The 19271-nt window shown below is 41.1% G+C and overlaps 1 protein-coding gene across 2 annotated transcripts in view; it reads left to right on the top strand.

Moving 5' to 3' along the window:
• Positions 1-19271, top strand: part of RTTN (rotatin) — a 109681-nt gene that overhangs the window by 79305 nt on the left and 11105 nt on the right. For both annotated transcript variants that reach the window (XM_040264347.1, XM_040264348.1), the window contains exons 35-45: positions 1214-1307; positions 3634-3826; positions 5373-5463; positions 8601-8754; positions 9817-9954; positions 10270-10487; positions 11001-11106; positions 12075-12172; positions 13864-13941; positions 17267-17393; positions 18460-18662. In XM_040264347.1, the coding sequence (XP_040120281.1) occupies positions 1214-1307; positions 3634-3826; positions 5373-5463; positions 8601-8754; positions 9817-9954; positions 10270-10487; positions 11001-11106; positions 12075-12172; positions 13864-13941; positions 17267-17393; positions 18460-18662 (1500 nt within the window). The remainder of the gene's footprint in view (positions 1-1213; positions 1308-3633; positions 3827-5372; positions 5464-8600; positions 8755-9816; positions 9955-10269; positions 10488-11000; positions 11107-12074; positions 12173-13863; positions 13942-17266; positions 17394-18459; positions 18663-19271) is intronic.

Here is a 19271-nt window from a genome sequence, read left to right as displayed (position 1 = left end):
CAGAAACTGCAAATGAAAATCACCTTGGGTTTTGCTTTCATCCTGTCAAATCAAGTCTAAAGTACCCTACTTTAAGGATTAGGACAAATACGGAATGAATGTACAGATATCGTGAGCTGTACAGTGTCTGGGTTTGTAGTAGGTTGATTCGTAAGTTCTGTTGGCAACCTGTTTGCGTGCATGCATGGACCTGGAGCTGACCCAGGTATGGGAAGTTTATGCTGTCTCAGAGAAAAGAAACTGATGGGAGAACACAGTAATTTTTACACAGAAGGTACTTGACAGTTTGGGCTTTTTCAGCTTTATAATTTTTATAATCTGTAAATCTACATGTGAAATTGTTTTCTACAGAATTTCTATCCTGTTTAGTGTTTCCAAAAAACATGATAGAAATTCTATAGAAAATTTCTATCTAACACTCTGTAGAGTGTTTTCTGAAGTACAGTGTCAATATAGTTCTTAATTTTTAAAAACAGTTCATTTGTGATGGGGAAGAGAGAGAGAAAAATCTTTTCATACTTCTGCTAATTCTTTTATAGGCACTATTAAAATTTGTGTGTGCCATTTGAAACTAAAAAGACTCTTTTATTATGAATTAAGAAGTGCAAAATACCTTAAAGACACAACAGTTTATAGTTAAAATAGTATGCGTCTTAGCCTCTCAACATTGGAGCATTAAGTCGGCATGGGCTTTACGTGGATGTTCAGTCACTTCAGTCGTGTGTCCAGCTTTGAAACCCCATATACTCTAGCCCACCAGGCTCCTCTGTCCATAGGATTATCCAGGCAAGAGTACTGGAGCGGGTTGCCATGCCTCTTCCAGGAACCCTGGACCCAGGGTTGAACCCACGTCTCGTGCAACTTCTGGGTTGCAGGCAGATTCTGTACTGCTGTGCCACTGGGGAAGCCTGGCAGTGGGCTTTATCAGGACCTTAAAATCGTCGATGAACTTCATATCAAAACTTTGCTCCTTTAAGTTAACTGATTTACATAAACTGTAACAGATCTAAGAAGCAGAAAATGCCATTCCAAAATCTGTTATGACTCTCAAGACATGGAGTGTTTTTCAGTTATACTACCTAGTGTGCTTTTGTGATAAACCTTTTTGTGTGAGGATGTCTTGTGTGTATGTTGCTGGTGTTTCATTTCCCAGTTGGTGATGTTAACCGGTGAGTGCTCCAAGTATAAAGTAATTGTCTTTGCTGATCCCTAGGTGGCAGCTTCGTCGGGCAGTGCTGAATTTCAGTCCCCTGTGTTCTCCATGGTGCCTCACCCTGAAGTCATACACGACCAGCTGGTGGCCCAAGGTATCCTTTTAGGAAGGCATTCTACTTTCAGGAAGAAGATTGACAAGTTGGTCCAGACAGAAATTTTGAAAGTAAATGTCTAGATAAAAGAACCAAATTAAGTCGCAGAACAAGCCATCCAGATAAGAACAAAATGAAATGTCACAGAACATAATAGAATAAGTACATCAGAAATTAACAAACAAATACTCTTAACTAATAAATGGGAATTTGGCCATCAAGTAGTCTGATTGCCATATGGTTCCTTATTAGATAATAATGGATATTTGGTATTTGAATCAAGGAACTGATAGATGTTAATTAGCTTCATTTTTTTCCCTTCTTTTGGGAACACACCTCAGTTTGCCACTTGAAAAGTGAATCCACTTGAAAATGATGAGAAGTGGGGTCATAAGGATTTTTCAAAGCCTCTGCTTTCGGTTTAAAGCACACAAAATATTTCAAGTGCTTATTTTATAAGAAGGTCATAATGAGTAGCCTAGGATTTATTTTTAGTAATGACAATGTGTAAATTTTATTCTTTGTTTTAGGGACTGTTGCCAGCTCTGTTTGCTTCACACTTTATACATTTGTATAGATTACAGCTAGCTTTTGTTTCTTCTAAGGCAGTAGATAGGCCTTTATTCAGTAGCTTTAAATCCCTAATCTGTAATGAATATACTACCTAAAAAGAAGGTAATTTTAAACACTGAAATATGAGCATCTGCAGGGAAAATGCTTTCTAAAACTTCAGAAATATTTGTCTAAGTAAGACCTTACTCTGAATTTTCATTAGTGTTTGTTCCAGAACTTCCTGAACAGTGTCCCAGTTTGAGTTTTAGTAATTCATGTTAACATATAAAAATATTTAATTTTAGAAAGTACTTATTTGATCCTCTTAAGAACAAAAGAAGCAATCTTAGGTTGTTTTAAGTAGCTTAGAACACAGAGCATGAAATGAAATTTGATAATGAATCTCACAAACATTTATTTCTAAGAGTATGTTGAGTTACTGTTTTTTAAACAGCTTTATTGAGATATAATTCACATTCATACAGTTCACTCATTGTAAATGTACAATTTCTTGGTTTTAAATGTATTCACACAGTTGTGCAGACATTGCCGCAGTCAGTTGTAGAACACTTTTATCACCCAGAACAAACCTTGTTCCTGCTAGCAGTCACTCCTGATTTCCCCTGCTCTCCCCAGCCTGCCACAATCACTAGTCTGCTTTCTCTCTTTATAGATTTGCCAGTTTGGCATGTTTCATATAAATGGAATCTTATTTAGGGGTCAGGGTGAGAGTATCTCGGGAATTTTTTTTGTACTTTTGTGTAAGTTTGGTTTATTCAAAATAGAATGTTTCCTTAAAATAGAAATAAGAAGTAAAGGTCATGAGGTAGTCTTGAGGCAGATTCAACTGTCTTGTTAACAGTGCCTTGCCAAGTCTTCTAGGAAAGTTCCATACTCTTGTATCTTCAGTTCTAAAATCCAGAATTTCTGAAAGTGAAAAATTTTCTCAGAACTCAGGTGGCAGTAAGCCTTAGCTGTGCCTGAATACATTTGGATACAAAATCTGACCAGTTCTAGTTGGAAGTTGTACTTGCTTATATGTTTGTCCTACTTGTTTTGATTATGTGTCTGCTGCACTGCAGAAAGATTTGTTTCCTTGTGGGGGTGTTGCCCAAGATTCCACTGGGGGTGTTAATGAGTGTAGAGTGGTGGTGGTGGTTTAGTTGTTATGTCGTGTCTGACTCTTTTGAGACCCCATGAACTATAGCCCACCAGGCTCCTCTGCCTATGGAATTTCCCAGGCAAGAGTACTGGAGTGGGTTGCCATTTCCTTCTCCAAGGGATATTCCTAACCCAGAGATTGAATCCGTGTCTCCTGCATGGGTGGGCAGGTGGATTCTTTACCCCTGAGCACGAGGATATACGTACCTTATTACTTTTCTAAAATCTAAAAATATTTTGAGTGCGGAAACACTTCTGGCCCTTAGTTTAAAAAACCAGAATTGTGGTGCATCTGTTTGTTACCCAGTGTCTGAGTCCATGAGACTCAAAACCATGCCCTGCCCTTCTCATCATGGCCAGTACATTGGCACCCAAGGTATCCCTCAGATACATGCGTGTACATGTACACACACACACACACACTCTGGAGGAGCTGAATGTCTTGACTCGCTGGCCTCATGGTTGAGGTGTGCCGAGCAGTTAGGGGAATTCCCCAGCTGTCTCTCTTTAGCACTTTTAGGAACTTTCATCTGATTATCAGAACTTGTGAATTTTGAATGTAACCACAAGCTAAACAAAATGGTGATAATTTTCACACCTATCTCAATAATAGGTCAACGTGAAGCTGCATCTCCACGGCTTCCTCCTGATTCACCCCTCTCTGCTCCTCTGCCCAGGCAGTGTGTGTTTGTCACCCCGCCCCTCCTCTCCGCGATGTGCAGCCTCCTAGACAGCCTCTTGGTGGCCACTCCAGGCGACACTGCCAGCACTTTCCGACGAACCCGTCTCATTGAGCTTCTTTGTAGGTAAGAGAGAAACACTCCCAGGGAAGCAGGGAAACTGAGGTTTTCACTTTTGCCAGATTTGTCGGGAGAGTTTTTATTTTCAGTCTGTTAAAGCATTTGCATTGCTTTGTTTCACTAACTGTTAAACTTCCCGTACCCCATCCTGATATTTTAAAAGTCAGAAGTTTGTCCTCTGCCGCACTAAAGAAATATGGTACAAGTCTCCTTGATTGTTCAGAATGGAAGTGAAGGAGTTCTGGGTTTCATCTCCCTAGTCGTCATATCAGAGTAACGTCATTGGGTTGAAAAGATTTTTTAAATCCATTTGGAATTGTTTAGTTATGGGAGGCTGAAAGTTTTAATAGAAAGTAATCTGATAAAATTTAAGGAAATCCTGATTTGGTTCTTTGATGTATCTAATATTAATCGGCATCTGAACGGACTCTTTCTGATTTTGTGATTGGCTGTGTGGTATAGTTAAAAAGCCACGGAGATTGGATTCAGTCCAGCTTAGGTCCTGATTGTGGTTCATTCTCTCACTAGTGTTGTGGCCTTGGGAAAGGCACTTTAATCTCTGATGCATCATTAATAACACTAGTTAATGGGGTGACTGTTAGGATTAGAGGTGTTGTCTACGATACTCTCTTATCTTGAGTAAAGTGTTCCTTCCCTCCTGACATGCTGCTTATTCCAGCCACATATACCCACCTCCTGTTCCCCACATGCTCATATGCATTTCTCTCTCTATGTTTCTGCCCTTTGAACATCCACTCTCTGAATTGTTTTCCTTCTTTTAGCCAAAGCACAGCGCTTTCTTTTTCTTTCTGGGATAAGAGCAGTCTCAAGAGAATGAAGTCTGCTGTGCTTCACTTACTCAGTGGTGTCCGTTTCTTTACTCTACCCTTTATAGTAGGCAGCAAGATGAGACTTTGATCTGCTTACATTTCTTGTCCTACTACAGTTGGAAAACGAAACTGCCAGGTGATTGTCTTTCCTTCTTGAATGCTTCCTATCTCAAAAACGGTCAAAATGGAGTGTTAGGGATATTTTTGCTTCAGCAGAGTCTGTTAAGAGTCTGTCGTGACGTTGACGGCATGGAGGTATTAGAGAATCTTATAGGAAAGGCTTGTATTTCCATCCGTGTTATTTCTGACTTAAATTTTTTTGCTGTTTTTTTTTTTTTCTTTTTTTTGGTTTTTACTTTCTAAATCAGAACTTACTTCCTTGAAAGTGTTTTTCCTGTTTTAAATAGGGACATAAGCACCAAGGTCTTTCTCTTGTTTGTCTTTTCCTTCTGAAAGGACTTTATTATATTCTGCTTGTAATAGGTTTCATTATATATTTTCCTTAGAAGTCTTGGTTTCTGACATTTAGCTGATGATATCTTTTCCCGTGTTCTGAAATATTTTAGGGAAACTTTTTATAAACATTTATTTCCTTCATTTCATAAAAATCCCTTTTCTTGAGTGCTGTTCATGGTCATATCCAAACTGTAAATTCTGATTTCTTCATCTTCAGTAACAAGCATCTCGATGGTCTGAAGGGTGCTTCTTCTCTTCCTTCACAGCATCGCAGATGCCACCCTTCTAGAGACAAGCGTCCAGGAGCTCCGGGCCCTGCTGCCCACGTCTCTTCCTGCTGAACACACTCAGGCTCAGGTGAGCGCCCATGTCTCCCTCTCACCTTGTCTGTGTGTGCGTTTCTGTAGCCTTCGGTGCCAAAAACAGAAATTCTGGAGGACATACCACAGGAGAGGAGTGAAAGTCTCTTAGGGTATACATGGTATGATGAGGTTATTTGAAATAGTTACTTAATATTTCAACTGGAGACATCTCTGAATGGTAGTAAAGAGCAGTGAGAGGTTTGAAGTCCTAGATTCTATGCTCGGTTCCATCATTAACCAGCTGGACATGTTTCATCAAGGATCTGGGTACCTTTGAGTACTGTATTAAACAAAGGGAATGTTCATTGTATAGCCCACCTTCCCCCTCTGTGATTTTAGGATATCTCTGTTATTTCTACCTAAATTAAAGTTGTAGAAATACTTGGTGAGTAAATTCTGTGTATTTTCAAAGCTCAGTTTAATAAGGATAAATTTATGTTTGTTCCTTTACAGATATATAGTGAAGTTGTTGCTAATAGAAATGGTATCTTAAGATCAGATTTTTAAAAAGGGCCACAAGATTTATTTGGGGTGAGAGATAATAAAGGTGGGCCAGACCAGTATCTCTTGCTCTGTGATGTCTTCTTCGAGCTTTCTGCGTAAGGCAGACGGTGTTCTACAGGCTGAGTAACACCGTACATCATCTTCCAAACACTGGCCCAGTGTGGCGTTTCCACTTGTGAGTGTGGTTGTTTGCGTATTGGCCATCGCCTCCATTTTTCTGCCTGTCCATCCAGCAAATCTTTATTATCTTTATCCTACTGAGTAGCAGGATCTTCCCTAAATGAATAAAACAGAGGACCTTCCCCTCAAGTTGGGAGTGTAGACGGTGATCAAATACATATATGCCTGATGGTGTCTTAGATAGACATCTAAGAAGAAAAACTAAAGGAGGAACAGGAAATAGCGTCAGAGCGGGCAGGGCAGGGCTTTTCTGTGTCGAGTGCTCAGGGAGGGGCTCAGACAGTGACGTGTGGCCTGAAGCGAGTGAGGAAGCCAGTCCATAGCACCTCGTGGGGCCCCTGAGAGTTGCCCTATTCAAGAAACTGCACGGAGTGGCTGGAGCAGAGTCTGCGAGGCGGAGATGAGGCCAGAGTGTCCAGGGCTCCGTGAAGGTGGAAGTGCCATTAGGGCCTGTTTTATAAAGGAAACGACGAGCCCAGAGATGGAGAGCTTGCCCAGGACGGCTCCCACAGTGAGCGGCAGGGCCAGGATCCCAGCCCGTGCAGGCTGCTTCTGGAATCCACAGTCTTCCTCTTGTACTATGTGGCCTATGTAGACTGACTGCTTCTTGCCTTTTTGTCCTTAATAAGATGGTTCATTCATTCCAGGAAACTCTGGAGCATACGCCCCACTATATTGTGCTGTAGGCACTAGTGATGCCTCTGAACAGAGCAGCACACCCCTGCCCCAGAGTCTGGGAACTCGGAACGGGAGACAGTAAACAGTAAACAACAGTTACAGGTTTTATCAGGTGGTGATGAATATACAGAATCAGTGAGGATGGGTGAGACTTCAGGAAAAGCCTCATCGAGGTGAGATATGAGCAGAGCTGAGGAGATAGGCTGTGGTGGCAAGGCAGAGCGTGCAGCAGAGCTCTGCGGGGGACAGAGACATGAGGTGTTGATGCTGGGGGTCGCTTGGTTGGGCTTTTTTTTTAAAGAAAGAGTTTCAAACATAAGAAAAAAAGTTACTTTATGAACTATCCTACTGGTAGCTGACTGCATCTTCGATATTGTAGTTCACAGGAGAATCTGACAGCTCCGGTGTTCTCGCTCAGGCTCCTTGCAGGCTCTCCCCTCCCATGGGTTGTCTGTTCTCGGTCACACCACACACGCAGAGGGCAGACTCAGTGTAACTGCAGTGGTGTGGCCTAGCAAGGGGTCAGGAAGTACTTCACAGCGATAAGGAAATTAAATTTCACAAACTGCTTGCATTTCACCCGATAGGAAAAAAGTAGAGCCACCTGTACTTTTATGTAAAATGTGTCCACAGATTAGATAAAGGGAGTACCTTTCATCCAGAGAAGTAGTTCAGAAGAACTCTTTGGAAGTAGTCTGACGCCATTCACCATAGAGGCACTTTATGTTGTTGTTTAGTTGCTAAGTTGTATCTGCATCTGTTGCAACACTGTGGACTATCGCCTGCCAGGCTTCTCTGTCCATGAGATTTTCCAGGCAAGCATACTGGAGTGGGTTGCCATTTCCTCCTCCAGGGGATCTTCCAGACCCAGGGAGCAAACCTGTGTCCCCTGCATTGGCAGGTGGATTCTTTACTGCTGAGTCACGAGGGAAGCCCTGTAGGTACTTACACCTCAACAAATGCCTGGCAGTCCCTGACTCTAACAGTAACCTGGGAGGAAAAATTGTGAGTGTGTGTGTGTGCACACATGTACAAAAAGGCACCAGAATGTGTCTGTGAAGTTCATTTCTATGGATTGTTGCATTGCTTGGGCATGGTGGAGAGATAAGTCATAACAGTTTGTTCTTTAATTATTACATATCCAGAGAATTTTTTTTCTTAATATTTTTGCCCATTAATACTTCTTACAGTATTAGTATCAAGCAACATTCCAAAGGTGGTTTTATTGGTAATTTTAGGGAGGATTTAATTGTTCTTTTAAAACTAAGAATAGTATTTTTATGCTGAAGGATAGTTGAGGGCAAACATTGGACATTTTTCATTTTATTTGTAGCAATCACTAGGCTGTTAGGCTGACTTCTCCTACCCCTCAATTGTACACCTTGAAGAATAAGTTATAATCTTTCTTTACAGAATTGTAGAGCTTTGGACTGCTTTTTTTGCTTCTTCCTGAATTTTGACTCCACAGTTTAGCTACTTGAAAACCATAAAGACTTTCTAAACTCTCTAAATAGAATTCAGAATTTGGCTGTGAAAACGATGTTTTGTTTGGTATAATTATAGTTGACACTGTTAATGTGACCATTAGTGACATGCTTATGAGAAAAATAATGCTTTGTCTGCTGTGCGTTCATTTTAGGTCTTTCAAAATTAAGATGAGTATTTTATGACTTTTTTATTAACTTGTATTATAAAGAAGTGACACTTCATCACGAGATGGGCTTTTCATATGAAGTGCTTTGTTTTTACTGTATCTCCTCTTTCGGGCAGGTGTCCTTTCTCCTAGAATACCTGTCCTCCTTATCCCGGCTTCTGCAGTCATGTTTGTTGGTGGATCCCGACCTTGTGATTCAGGATGAGCTTCTGAAACCTCTTATCCCAAACATCATCCGAGTTCTTACCCTATGCACCAAAGATATATTAGGTGAGCTTTATTTATTTATTTTTAAATTAATTAATTTATTTTAATTGGAGGCTAAATACTTTACAATATTGTAGTGGTTTTTGCCATACACTGACATGAATCAGCCATGGGTGTACATGTGTTCCCCATCCTGAACCCCTCTCCCACCTCCCTCCACAGTCAGCTTTATATTTATTTAATTTTTTTTTTTTTAAGTTTAGAAGGAAAGTAAATAATACTGAGAAAAAGTCTTAACTTTGCACCAAGCATTCAGATCAAGGTCACATTTTGGGTTGTTCTTTGCTAGTGTTTTTGGAAGACTTTTCATAAAGTGTCTTACAGGTTGGATATTTTAAGTGGCTCTGGGAGACCGTTTGAGGCAAGTACGCAGTATAGTGAAGGACCATTCCCCTGTGCTGTCATTTTAAATGAGGGTAAAGTTCTTTATGTAATGTTAGAAAGTACAGTGAGTGTTAGGTGTTAATTATTCTTATAAGCTATGGCTAAATAACAAGTATAAGCAAGTCCAGAATATAATATCAGAAATTTCCAAAGGTCTGCAATTCTTAAAAAATATGCTCTAATGAAATGTTGAATATAGAGCTTAGTAGTGGGGAAAACTAAAGCAACTATCATATTTTAATCAAAATTAAAATATGATAGTTGTCTGAAAGAGTTTATAATGAAGTAGTCATTCATTTGGTAATTCTCTTTGCCCACTGGCTCATTCTTGTTTAGCCCTTTGCATTTATGGCTTTGCAGGTTTTGGGTCTGGTAGGTGAAGTGGTTGACAGTGCCCAGCAAAGGCAGTCTGCAGAGTCTCACCAGCACTGCGTCACCCAGTGCTGGGGGAGCAGTAGTTACTTAACATGCAAGTTTGACAAGTGGCAGTGATGTCCGGATGAGCTAGCGAGGTTACACCATGCGTTCTTTATAGAGAATAGGGTGAGATCCACCCCAGGGAGCAAGAGGTGATTTTTACGTTAAGTGTAATAAAGTGTCTTGGTGAGGTTTATTTTTCAAAAGGCTCTTTTTCTCCTTTGTGTTGATAAGTCGAAACATTTTGATTGATGTTTTTTACAGATGTAGAGTTAACGTCAGCTTTTTATCAGACGTGGACTCAGTTGTTCAACCTTCTGGCCGCACTGCTGAGGCGAGCTGGCCCTGCCTCTTTCCCATCTGTTACCATGGGTCTGGCCCGGTCCTGGGCAGCGGTGATCGGTAAGGAGAGATGGTCTTGCTGGGCTCAGGGTGTTTTTGCTTATAAAATTAAGATAATCCATTGTTTACACACACTCACACATTCTTATAAACAGGAACCTATATGAAAAGAACAAAATGAAAATGAAATCAATTTTTTGATCAATAGGTGGTCTTGGTACTATTTAGTTTACCTTTAAACACTGCAGTTATTGTTGTGCTAATAAACTTCATTAGGATTAAAAAACCTATAAACTTTGTTACTCAAATAAATTTGACTGACTTCTTTAATTTTGAAGATGTTTCCAGTCATTTACACATGAAACTATCTTTCAGATACATTCTGCAGGTGTGCGCATTTGTCTGCCACAAGCCCCACTCTGTATACCGCCAGCCTGCAGTTCCTTTCTGTTCTCTTGACCGAAGAAGCAAAAAGGCATCTCCAGGATAAGGATAAAACAAGCTTATGCCACAGTCCAACAGTGGCTTCACTTCTTGACAAAACCCAGGAAAGTCAGAACTCTCTAGAACGACTTACTGAAGTAATTCTTCAGGTTAGTGGTTTCTTGATTTTTTAAAATTTGGTTTAGTTTTTAAATAATTGACTTTCAGTTTTGATCTTGTAAGAATTTTATTCAATCATTCGAATTAAAAAACAATGCTTATTACGACCATTTAAATAATAGAAGAAAGGAATTTGATAATCGTTCTCCAATTCTTCTGTTTTCTAAGGGGCCTTTTAAATACATTACATGTATGTATATATATTCCCCTGTGAATTTGATTAAGTGCTTAAACTTGCTGTATGTTAATATTCAACATAGCTTTTTTCTTTAGAGGTGAGTCTTTGAGAATGATTTTCAGTCTTCTCTATATTATAAATTTCTTATTCAGTCTCATCCACACAGAACATTCTCAAATCTTAATGATTTATCACATTCTAGTGGATTTCATGAAGTAGTTGAAAACTAACGATAGCTCTTAAGTAGAACGCATCTTTTCATTCACAAGTGTTTTGTTCCAGCTTAAGTTTTTCTCGAAGGCAGTTTGATTTGCATTCTTTGCAGTGCTATGAAGGAAAAACCTCCAAAGATGTCCTGAAGAGGGTCGCTGCGAATGCACTGATGTCACTTCTGGCCGTCAGCAGAAGAGCACAGAGACATGCGCTCAAGGGTGAGCCACCTGACGCTTCAGCTGTTTTTAAGTTGTATATTTTACTGCCTGTTTATTTTAGGTGTAAAGAACTTAAAATCTTAGTGTCATTAACAAGAGTTGTCTTTTTACCCCCCCATACAGAAACATAGTAAACACGCTTTGCTTTTTAAAAAAATTTTCTGTGACACATTCCATAGTTTTATTTGCAAAGCAGAAATAGGGACACTGATGTAGAGAACAAACATGTGGATACCAAGGGAGTGCGGAGGGTGGGAAGAACTGGGAGACCGGACTGACATACATACACCACCGTGTACAGACAGACAGACAGGGAGGATGGCTGCACGGCACAGGGAGCGCCCCTCGGCCCTCTGTGGTGGCCTAAATGGGGAGGAAGTCCAGACACGCGTTTCTTTTAAAATAAGAAGATTACACACATGGATTACTGTTTGTGTAATGAGTCTTTCTCTAGAGAACCTATTAAATCTTAGAGAAGTTTTTTAACGTAACATATCACTCAGTTTCATAATAATCACATGTTAACTACAAGCACATATTGCACACACAAAGAAAACATGTAGTTTCGATAGGAATAACAACTGCATTAGATGATCCTATATTTTCATATCAATTTCCCTCTGGAGTATTGTAATTTCTCATCCAGATTCAGGGAACACAGATGTTTGAGATGAAAGAGAATATCAAGTCCACTAATTTCAGTTGTAACTTTGCTACTGAAACTCCACATACCTCCAACATAGATGAGATGTGTGAAGAGTAGTAATAAGTTAAAAATAAGTGGGTTTTAGTATTGTAGTTCTCTTGTGTTTTTATCCTCTGGTTCATTAATGTCTCACTGAAAATGTGAAAATAGAATTGGTCAGAAACAGAAAATATCATTTTTTGAGAAATTTGATTGTTGTATATAGTTTTAACTTATTTGGAAATAAAGTTTCTTTCTGACTATTTTGGACATTGTCTTCCAGCCCATCTCGTAGACAGCTGCGTGGAGCAGATGAAGCACGTTCATGCACAGCTGAACGTGGGCTCTCTGAAGCCGGGGAGGGCAGCGCTGAAGAAAAAGGTCACTGAGTTCTCAGACTCTGGGAGGCAGGGGTGACCATTTCTCGAGTCTTTGTGCTCATAAATGACACCCATGTTTGGTTGAAATGAGTGTTTTAGAGGAAAGGTACAGCCACATAAATTAATGGGATTTCTACATTAGCAGGTTTGCGTTGGGATTTATTTGTGTGTGTGTGTGTGACCTTATTTCTCACTTGAAGATCTTTAAGTGAGATTTATATGATATGTTTAAGCCTTTTGGGATATGTAAGATATGTAAGATATGTAATTTTTATTCTACAGAAAGAATATCTTTCATAGGTTCACTAGAAACAGAATAACTTACTAAGTATTTTCTATATGGCAGGCACTGTTCTGAATACTTCATGTTTATTATCCACTGTTCACTCATGACAGTAATTATAGAACCAGTAACGGGTAAAGCCACTGTTCGCCCTGTGTCTGTGCAGTTGCAGAACTGGTATTCCTAGTATCAGTTCATTTCCTTTGGTGACTCTCAGTGTCTCTTTTTAGCACTGAGTCTGCTGGACTCATGACAGGCTGTACGTTCACTGTCAACTTGATGTAACATAGGTTTTTGAGAAAATAGTATTTTATATTGCAATAACTTTGGTTTATAACATTATATCAGTTTCACCTGTATTACGTGGTGTCTGTTTCTGTGTATACTATACCTACTCATCACCAAAACTTTAGTTTCCATCCATCACCAAACAGCTGACTCCCTCTACTGCTTTTGCCCTCCCCTCACCCCTTCCTTCCTGGTCATCACTCTGCTGGTCTCTGTGTCTATGTGGTGTTTTGTTTTTTGAGTCTGGTTTGGTTTGTTCATTTATTTTGTTTTTTTTGTTTTTTTGAATATTCCACATATGAGTATAATCATGTAGCACTTGTCTTTCTCTGTCTGACTTATTTAACTTAGCATAATACTCTCAAAATTCATCCCTTTTGTTGCAGATTGCAAGATTTTTTTGTGGCTGACTAATATTCCATTGTATATATACACCACATTTTTTTAATCCTTCATCTGTCAATAGTCCTTTAGATTATTCCCATATCTCAACTATTGAAAATAACAGTTTTTATATAATAGCAGTGGTTAATAGTAATAACTATGGTTAAAAAGATCTGCCATAAAAGCTTATTGAGGAAATGAATATGTGTGTGTATTTATAAACATATCTACATATCTAAGACCATTATTACAGCAGTCCGTGTAATGACTTGTTTCTACTGCATCTAATAAGAAATCAAGAAAAAGCCTTATTTAATCATTTTATTGGTCTAGGTGCTTATATGTTTGTCAGTTTTTTTTCTTGCCTCTTTTCCTTTTTCTTCTCGTGCAAAGGCCCTTTACCTCATCATTGAGAAAATCAGCCAACACCTGATACGATTGAAAACCAGCCAGGATGTGCTTTACTTTATTGAGATGAAATATGGAGCTTATCATATATCTTAGTCCCTCTGTGCCTGATAGAACAGAAATAGCTTTTTTGTGGTGGGTGTGCTTCTCAAGACGTGGTCACCTTTCAGAGATCATTAGCCTGTCAGTCCCCTCCAAACCGTGGTGGTCGGGCCACAGAAAGAGCATAGCTGTGGTGTTACGTGACCCAAGGGAGAAGGAACTATTGTATGCAAAAATGGAATATGCCATTGTTGTTCACATCTTTCAACTGCTTTTTGTTTAAACAGGAGGATGGTTTTATTAAAGAATTAAGCATTGCCATGCAGCTCCTAAGAAACTGTCTTTATCAGAATGAAGAATGTAAAGTAAGTAGAGCTCCTTTCTCAGTTTTGAAAGCAGCACTGTTATGAAACAGTTTAAATTTCATATGAGATAATTAGGGAAACTGGAAAGCTCTTTGAAGTTTCCTTAGATGCACGGTTGATTGGTTCATAAGCTCAGCGTTGATATCAGAAAATAACATACCTAATCTTACCGTTGTTTGTCAGCCCGGATGACATTTCTTGTTCATGTCAGCATTTTAACTTTATCCCTGAAACTTTGATTTCAGGCAGCTAAAGCAAACTTGAGTCTCTTTTTTCCTACTGTTAGCCATTTCATTTTTTTTTTTTAAATTTAATTTTAACTAAGATGGCGTGAATGGCTGTGTATGTCTTCTAGGCAGGATTTTTTTCTGCCTACGCAGTTGTCAGACATTTCTCCACGGCGGGGGGGGGGGGGGGGGGGGGGGGGGGGTCCGCATGCACAGGAAAGAAGATGAGGATGTCTCCTGCTTCAGAGGAGAGATAGTGTTGCTGTGTTGATGTCAGGCAGATTCTTCAGTTCCAGCTCTGCCGCTCGTGGGGCCCCTGGTGCAGCCCCTCTGTCGGGACCCTTGAGATGTTTTGCTCTGTCTGTGAGCGTTGGTGCTGTCATTTCAGAGAGCCATCGGGGCTCTTACACAGAACACAGTGTCTGGAACACTTTGATTTGCTTTGTCAGTGATGGGACACTTCTGAAGCACTAACCTCCACACAGAATCACTGTGGAAAATTAGTAAGTCAAAGATAACTTAAGGAAGCTTTCTTTTTTAAAAAAATTTTCCTACCTCTTTTTAAACTTTTTATTTTGTATTTGGGCATAGCTGATTAACAATGTTGTGATAATTTCAGATGAACAGTGAAGGGACTCAGCCATACGTGTACATGTACTCAATTCTCCCCCAAACTTCCCTCCCATCCAGGCTTCCATATCACATTGAGCAGAGTTACATGTGCTATACAGTATTACCTCTTTTGTTATTTCACTTGTGATAAAACTGGAAAAAGTATACTATATCTTAGAAAATGAACATTTGGAGCACATATTCCTTAAACCATGTAAAATAATTTACTCAATACACATGCCTAACAATTTACATTTCAAAACAATTTCATGGGAATTAAGTATTGATATGTTTCATTAGTAATGTCACTTATTCAATTTGCTGGTGTCCTTGCAACTGGATGCAGTTAGTGTTCATCCATGACACCTCACTCAGGCAGCACTCTGGCACACTTCCCAGGTAGCATCTGCCTGTAGATTCACGAGATGCTGGCCTGGGCACTGGGTGTAAATGTAGTGCTCACATTTGTAACATGTTAGCCAGCTATGAAAGTGTAATCTCTCAACAGGTCAAAGCATGTGTGCATTTCCAAGTTGCTTAATAACAAATAAATCCAAAGAAGAATATTCAGATGACTCTTGAGGATAAACATAGTTCTGTGGGACAGAGAGCCTTAAATTTATTTTCCTGTTCCAACTTACCTGAGGGGTGTCACACACTCCCAGTATACTAAGTGTTGGTCACTCCTGTGGTGACTCAGCAAGTCCTCCACGCCCATGCCACCCTGATGTCCATAAACGTGTGACAATGAGGAGCTTTCACAATGGGACAAGCCCAGGGCTGGTGAGGTCGATGGACTGAGGGTTAGAGGTGGGAGACGGTGCTGGTCAGGCAGGAGGTGACAAGGAGAACGGGGAGGGAGGGGCAGACTTGAGGATCCGAGGGATGAAGAGATATGGAACAACTTCCAGGCTCAAGTGTAACATAGGCATGAGTCACAGAGCAGAATGTAGCCACGAGTGATGCTCACGTGGGGCCTGCCCATCTGTGGGACATCGGGGTGGAGAACGGCCAGCAGTCAGTGGATCACGTGGGCCTGGGGCTCTGAGGAGCAGCACAGACTGAGGGGTCTTAGGAGTTAGCGCTGGATAGAGGTGTTTGTAGCCGTGACTGTTGTTGAAATTTCCCAGTAGAGTACATAGTGAAAGCCTAGGTCATATCTTTGGAAAATTCAACTATTTAAAAATGAGACTGTAGGGAATGCTGGAGAGTTTGGAGGTAATAAAGGATAGAAGGACTGCATGGAAATGAAGAAAAAAGAGCCTTTAATAGATGCCACAGTGCCTGAGGGTTTCACAGCTACAAAAGTGGGAACAATTTTACCAGCATCATCAGTTCAGAAAAGAAATTGGAGATTAAATAACGGTTGGGAAATGACAGCAAGAAGCTCGCTTATGAAAAGCATCATTTATAATTGAGAATATGTAGTTGTAAAGGAAGCTAGCCTATATGTTGACTTCTTCTAACAGGTAGTGCTTAAGTATAGACAGAAGTGAGCAAATCGAGGACTAGTTATTAAAGAGAGGAAGAAACGACCTCCTAGATGGACTCAGAGCCCTGAGGAGGCAGTGGGCTCTGTCCAGGACACAGATGGACAGATCAGTGCTGCCAGAAGAGGGACTCCGGGTCCTTCCTGCCAGGCAGGAAGGAGGGATGGGAGGAGACCCAGATGAGCCGTGTGGAGTCAAGGGGGAGCTCATCCCTGCCTGGCAAACGTGGTCGTCCTCTGTGGTCGTGGGGCTGCCCTCCAGACTCGTGGAGAGTGGGGAGCATGGGGAACAGCATTGGGAACAACTCGCCTCTCTCTTTGTGAAGTTGTGAGGGCATTGAACAAACGCCCACATGTGTGTGCATGTGTGGGTCTACAAACTGCCTAGTCAGTCTGTTCATGAAGAAATTGCTGCATTTGCAGACAATAGTTATATTTATCCATAATACTGTTCGAGTGATCTTCATAATGAAAACTGAGTTCCTTAAGAATTATTGAGATAGCATAATATTTTGACTGGATTTTGCCATATTCAACTCATTTAAAAGCAGTGATCTTCTGATCTGTCTGGCCACACACATTAGGTATATGCACACAGGAGAAGAGCAGGCCGGGAGGACTCAGAGTTGATCAGCATGTTTCCTTAACCAGAGAATCCCTTTTCTTAACTGTATCACAGCATTTGCAAGGGCTCATTCAGTGCTATAAGATATCACTGTCTTGCTTAATTGTTCAGAAGCTGTTTTTCTACATTTCTTACCTAAGTTGCATATCCTGGTCACCCAGTGTTAGAAGGGAGTTCCTGAGACTGTGGGGCTAATGGTCAGGGTGTTCCTGGTTGCAGGGTGCTGAACCTGTCCACAGGATTCTGTTCTCCAGTCAGAACAAAATGAATTCTGTTTTTGTCTCCTGTGTTGGTGAAGATGTTTTGGCTGTGATTTTCGTTTATATTTTCATTATTCAGACTAATGCCGCCTTGCCTCTTTTCCCGCCACAGGAGGCGGCTCTGGATGCTCACCTGGTCCCCGTCCTGCACGCTCTCTGGCCTTGGCTCTTGATGGATGACTCACTGATGCAGGTTGCGCTGCAGCTGCTTTGTGTCTACACCGCAAATTTCCCAAATGGTAAACTGAGCCCGATGCTGCCTTTCAGTAATGTACTAAAGTACTAGTGTTGTTAAAGTGCAAAAATGAATATACATTTTGAAGTGTTTCTTCCACTTATTTTGAGGGTGTGTTGGTTAGAGGTATGCTTTCCTGTAGGGATTTTTAAGAGTGAATGGTTTGATGAGATAGAAGAATCATCAGACAGCTCAGGGCATAGAGGGAGAAACTGTCCTGATGATACCGCAGGAGAACACTGGATTTAATAGGAGAATTGGGAGAGGGAAAAGTGTGATGGAGGACCTTAAAAACTACATAAAGGTTAAGCTTTTATAGATTCTAGAACAGGTGGCTGGTGTGATGACAGGTGGTCCTGGGGTCGGGTGGCTTGGTGACAGTTGATGTCCCTGGGGTGCCTCTTTCTCTCATGCCTCTGTCAGGCGTTTTATTGAGCGCCTCCTATAGGCCCTGTTGTTAGTGGCCGACAGCTGAGAGTGAGAAAGGCAGGCGGGCGACGACTTGAGAAGGGAGGAGAAACTGAAAAACACTCTCTGAGCAAAAGAAAGTGGGGGCCTGCAGGCAGTATGCATTTACCATGTAAACTCAGGAGCACAGAGTTGAGGTTTAAGCCAGCAAGTCTGGGGTTCGCCTGCTTTTTCTAGCTAATTCAGCATCTCAGCAGTTGGCTTTTCCAAATATCAAAAGACAGAAGGGACCAGAACTGGGGACTGTACACAGCCCATCTCATCACTGCTTTGCTGAGGGTGGCTTACTCCTCAGAGTCTGACCTTGGCCTCCACTCTGCAGCCACCTGTCCTGGTGGCATTTGTCCTCCCCCGTGGCCCCGGTTTATCGTGTTCCTCAATTTTTCCCTTCTGTAAAATGGAGACAGGAGCCATAGTGCTTTCAGTGCTTTAATGAGATCGCCAGCCCCTCAGTCCATTAGGTCACCGGCACCAGCCTTCGGGGTGCTTGCAGTTGACGGGTTAATGACCGATTCCTTCCACAGACGGACGAGCTCACCACTCAGGTGGTTGAACCAAAGCGTGAAGCTGAGCCACCTTGTGACGGCTGCTTGTTTTTGAAGGTTGCAGTTCCCTCTGTTGGTCAAGTTATGGACAGCATCCTGTTCAGGCTGCACACCGAGGGGCCCCCGGCAGCTCCCTGATGCTGTGTATCCTGAAGATGGCTTCCCAGGTGCCTCCAGAGGACACGGCTATTCAGCAGACAGTGTTCATGATTCTTTCGAACCTGGCCTTGTCTCACGACTGTAAAGGGGTAATTCAGAAAGTGAGTATTATACTCGCCTTTGTATCATAAAAAAGAGACTTCGTAAAATACTTTTCCAACCCAGGACATCTGTGAAAAGTCTAGAATTCGGTTTTTAGGGAAACTTATTATGATTTCAAGCATTTTATTTTAAAGGATTGTAAAGAGATTAGAAGGGTTCACTTTGTTTACAGCCTATTGACACATGAAAAGTGATGGAAACTAGAATATGACCGTATCGTTTCCTTTTAATTTATCTTAGCTTTTGGATTGTATTTCTCTCTCTCAAAAATGATAGTTTTAGAAAGACAGCTGTCTTACATCTCTCTGAGATCATAAGAGTAGTATGTGCTATGCTTAGTCGCTCTGTCGTGTCTGACTGTCTGTGATCCCTTGGATTGTAGCCCACCAGGGTCCTCTGTCAATGGGGGTTCTCCAGGCAGGAATACTGGAGTGGGTTGCCATGCCCTCCTCCAAGGGATCTTCCCAACCCAGGGGTCGGATCCGGGTCTCCCGCATTTCAGGTGGATTCGTTACTGTCTGAGCCACAAGGGAAGCCCAAAAGTAATATATTGGTCTTTAAACAGACCAAACTGAGAAGTAACAATTTCAGGTCAATTGACATTGTCA

Source organism: Oryx dammah, unplaced genomic scaffold (assembly GCF_014754425.2).
Source record: "Oryx dammah isolate SB20612 unplaced genomic scaffold, SCBI_Odam_1.1 HiC_scaffold_22, whole genome shotgun sequence".
Classification (NCBI taxonomy): domain Eukaryota; kingdom Metazoa; phylum Chordata; class Mammalia; order Artiodactyla; family Bovidae; genus Oryx; species Oryx dammah.
This window is presented reverse-complemented; position numbering and strand designations above follow the sequence as displayed.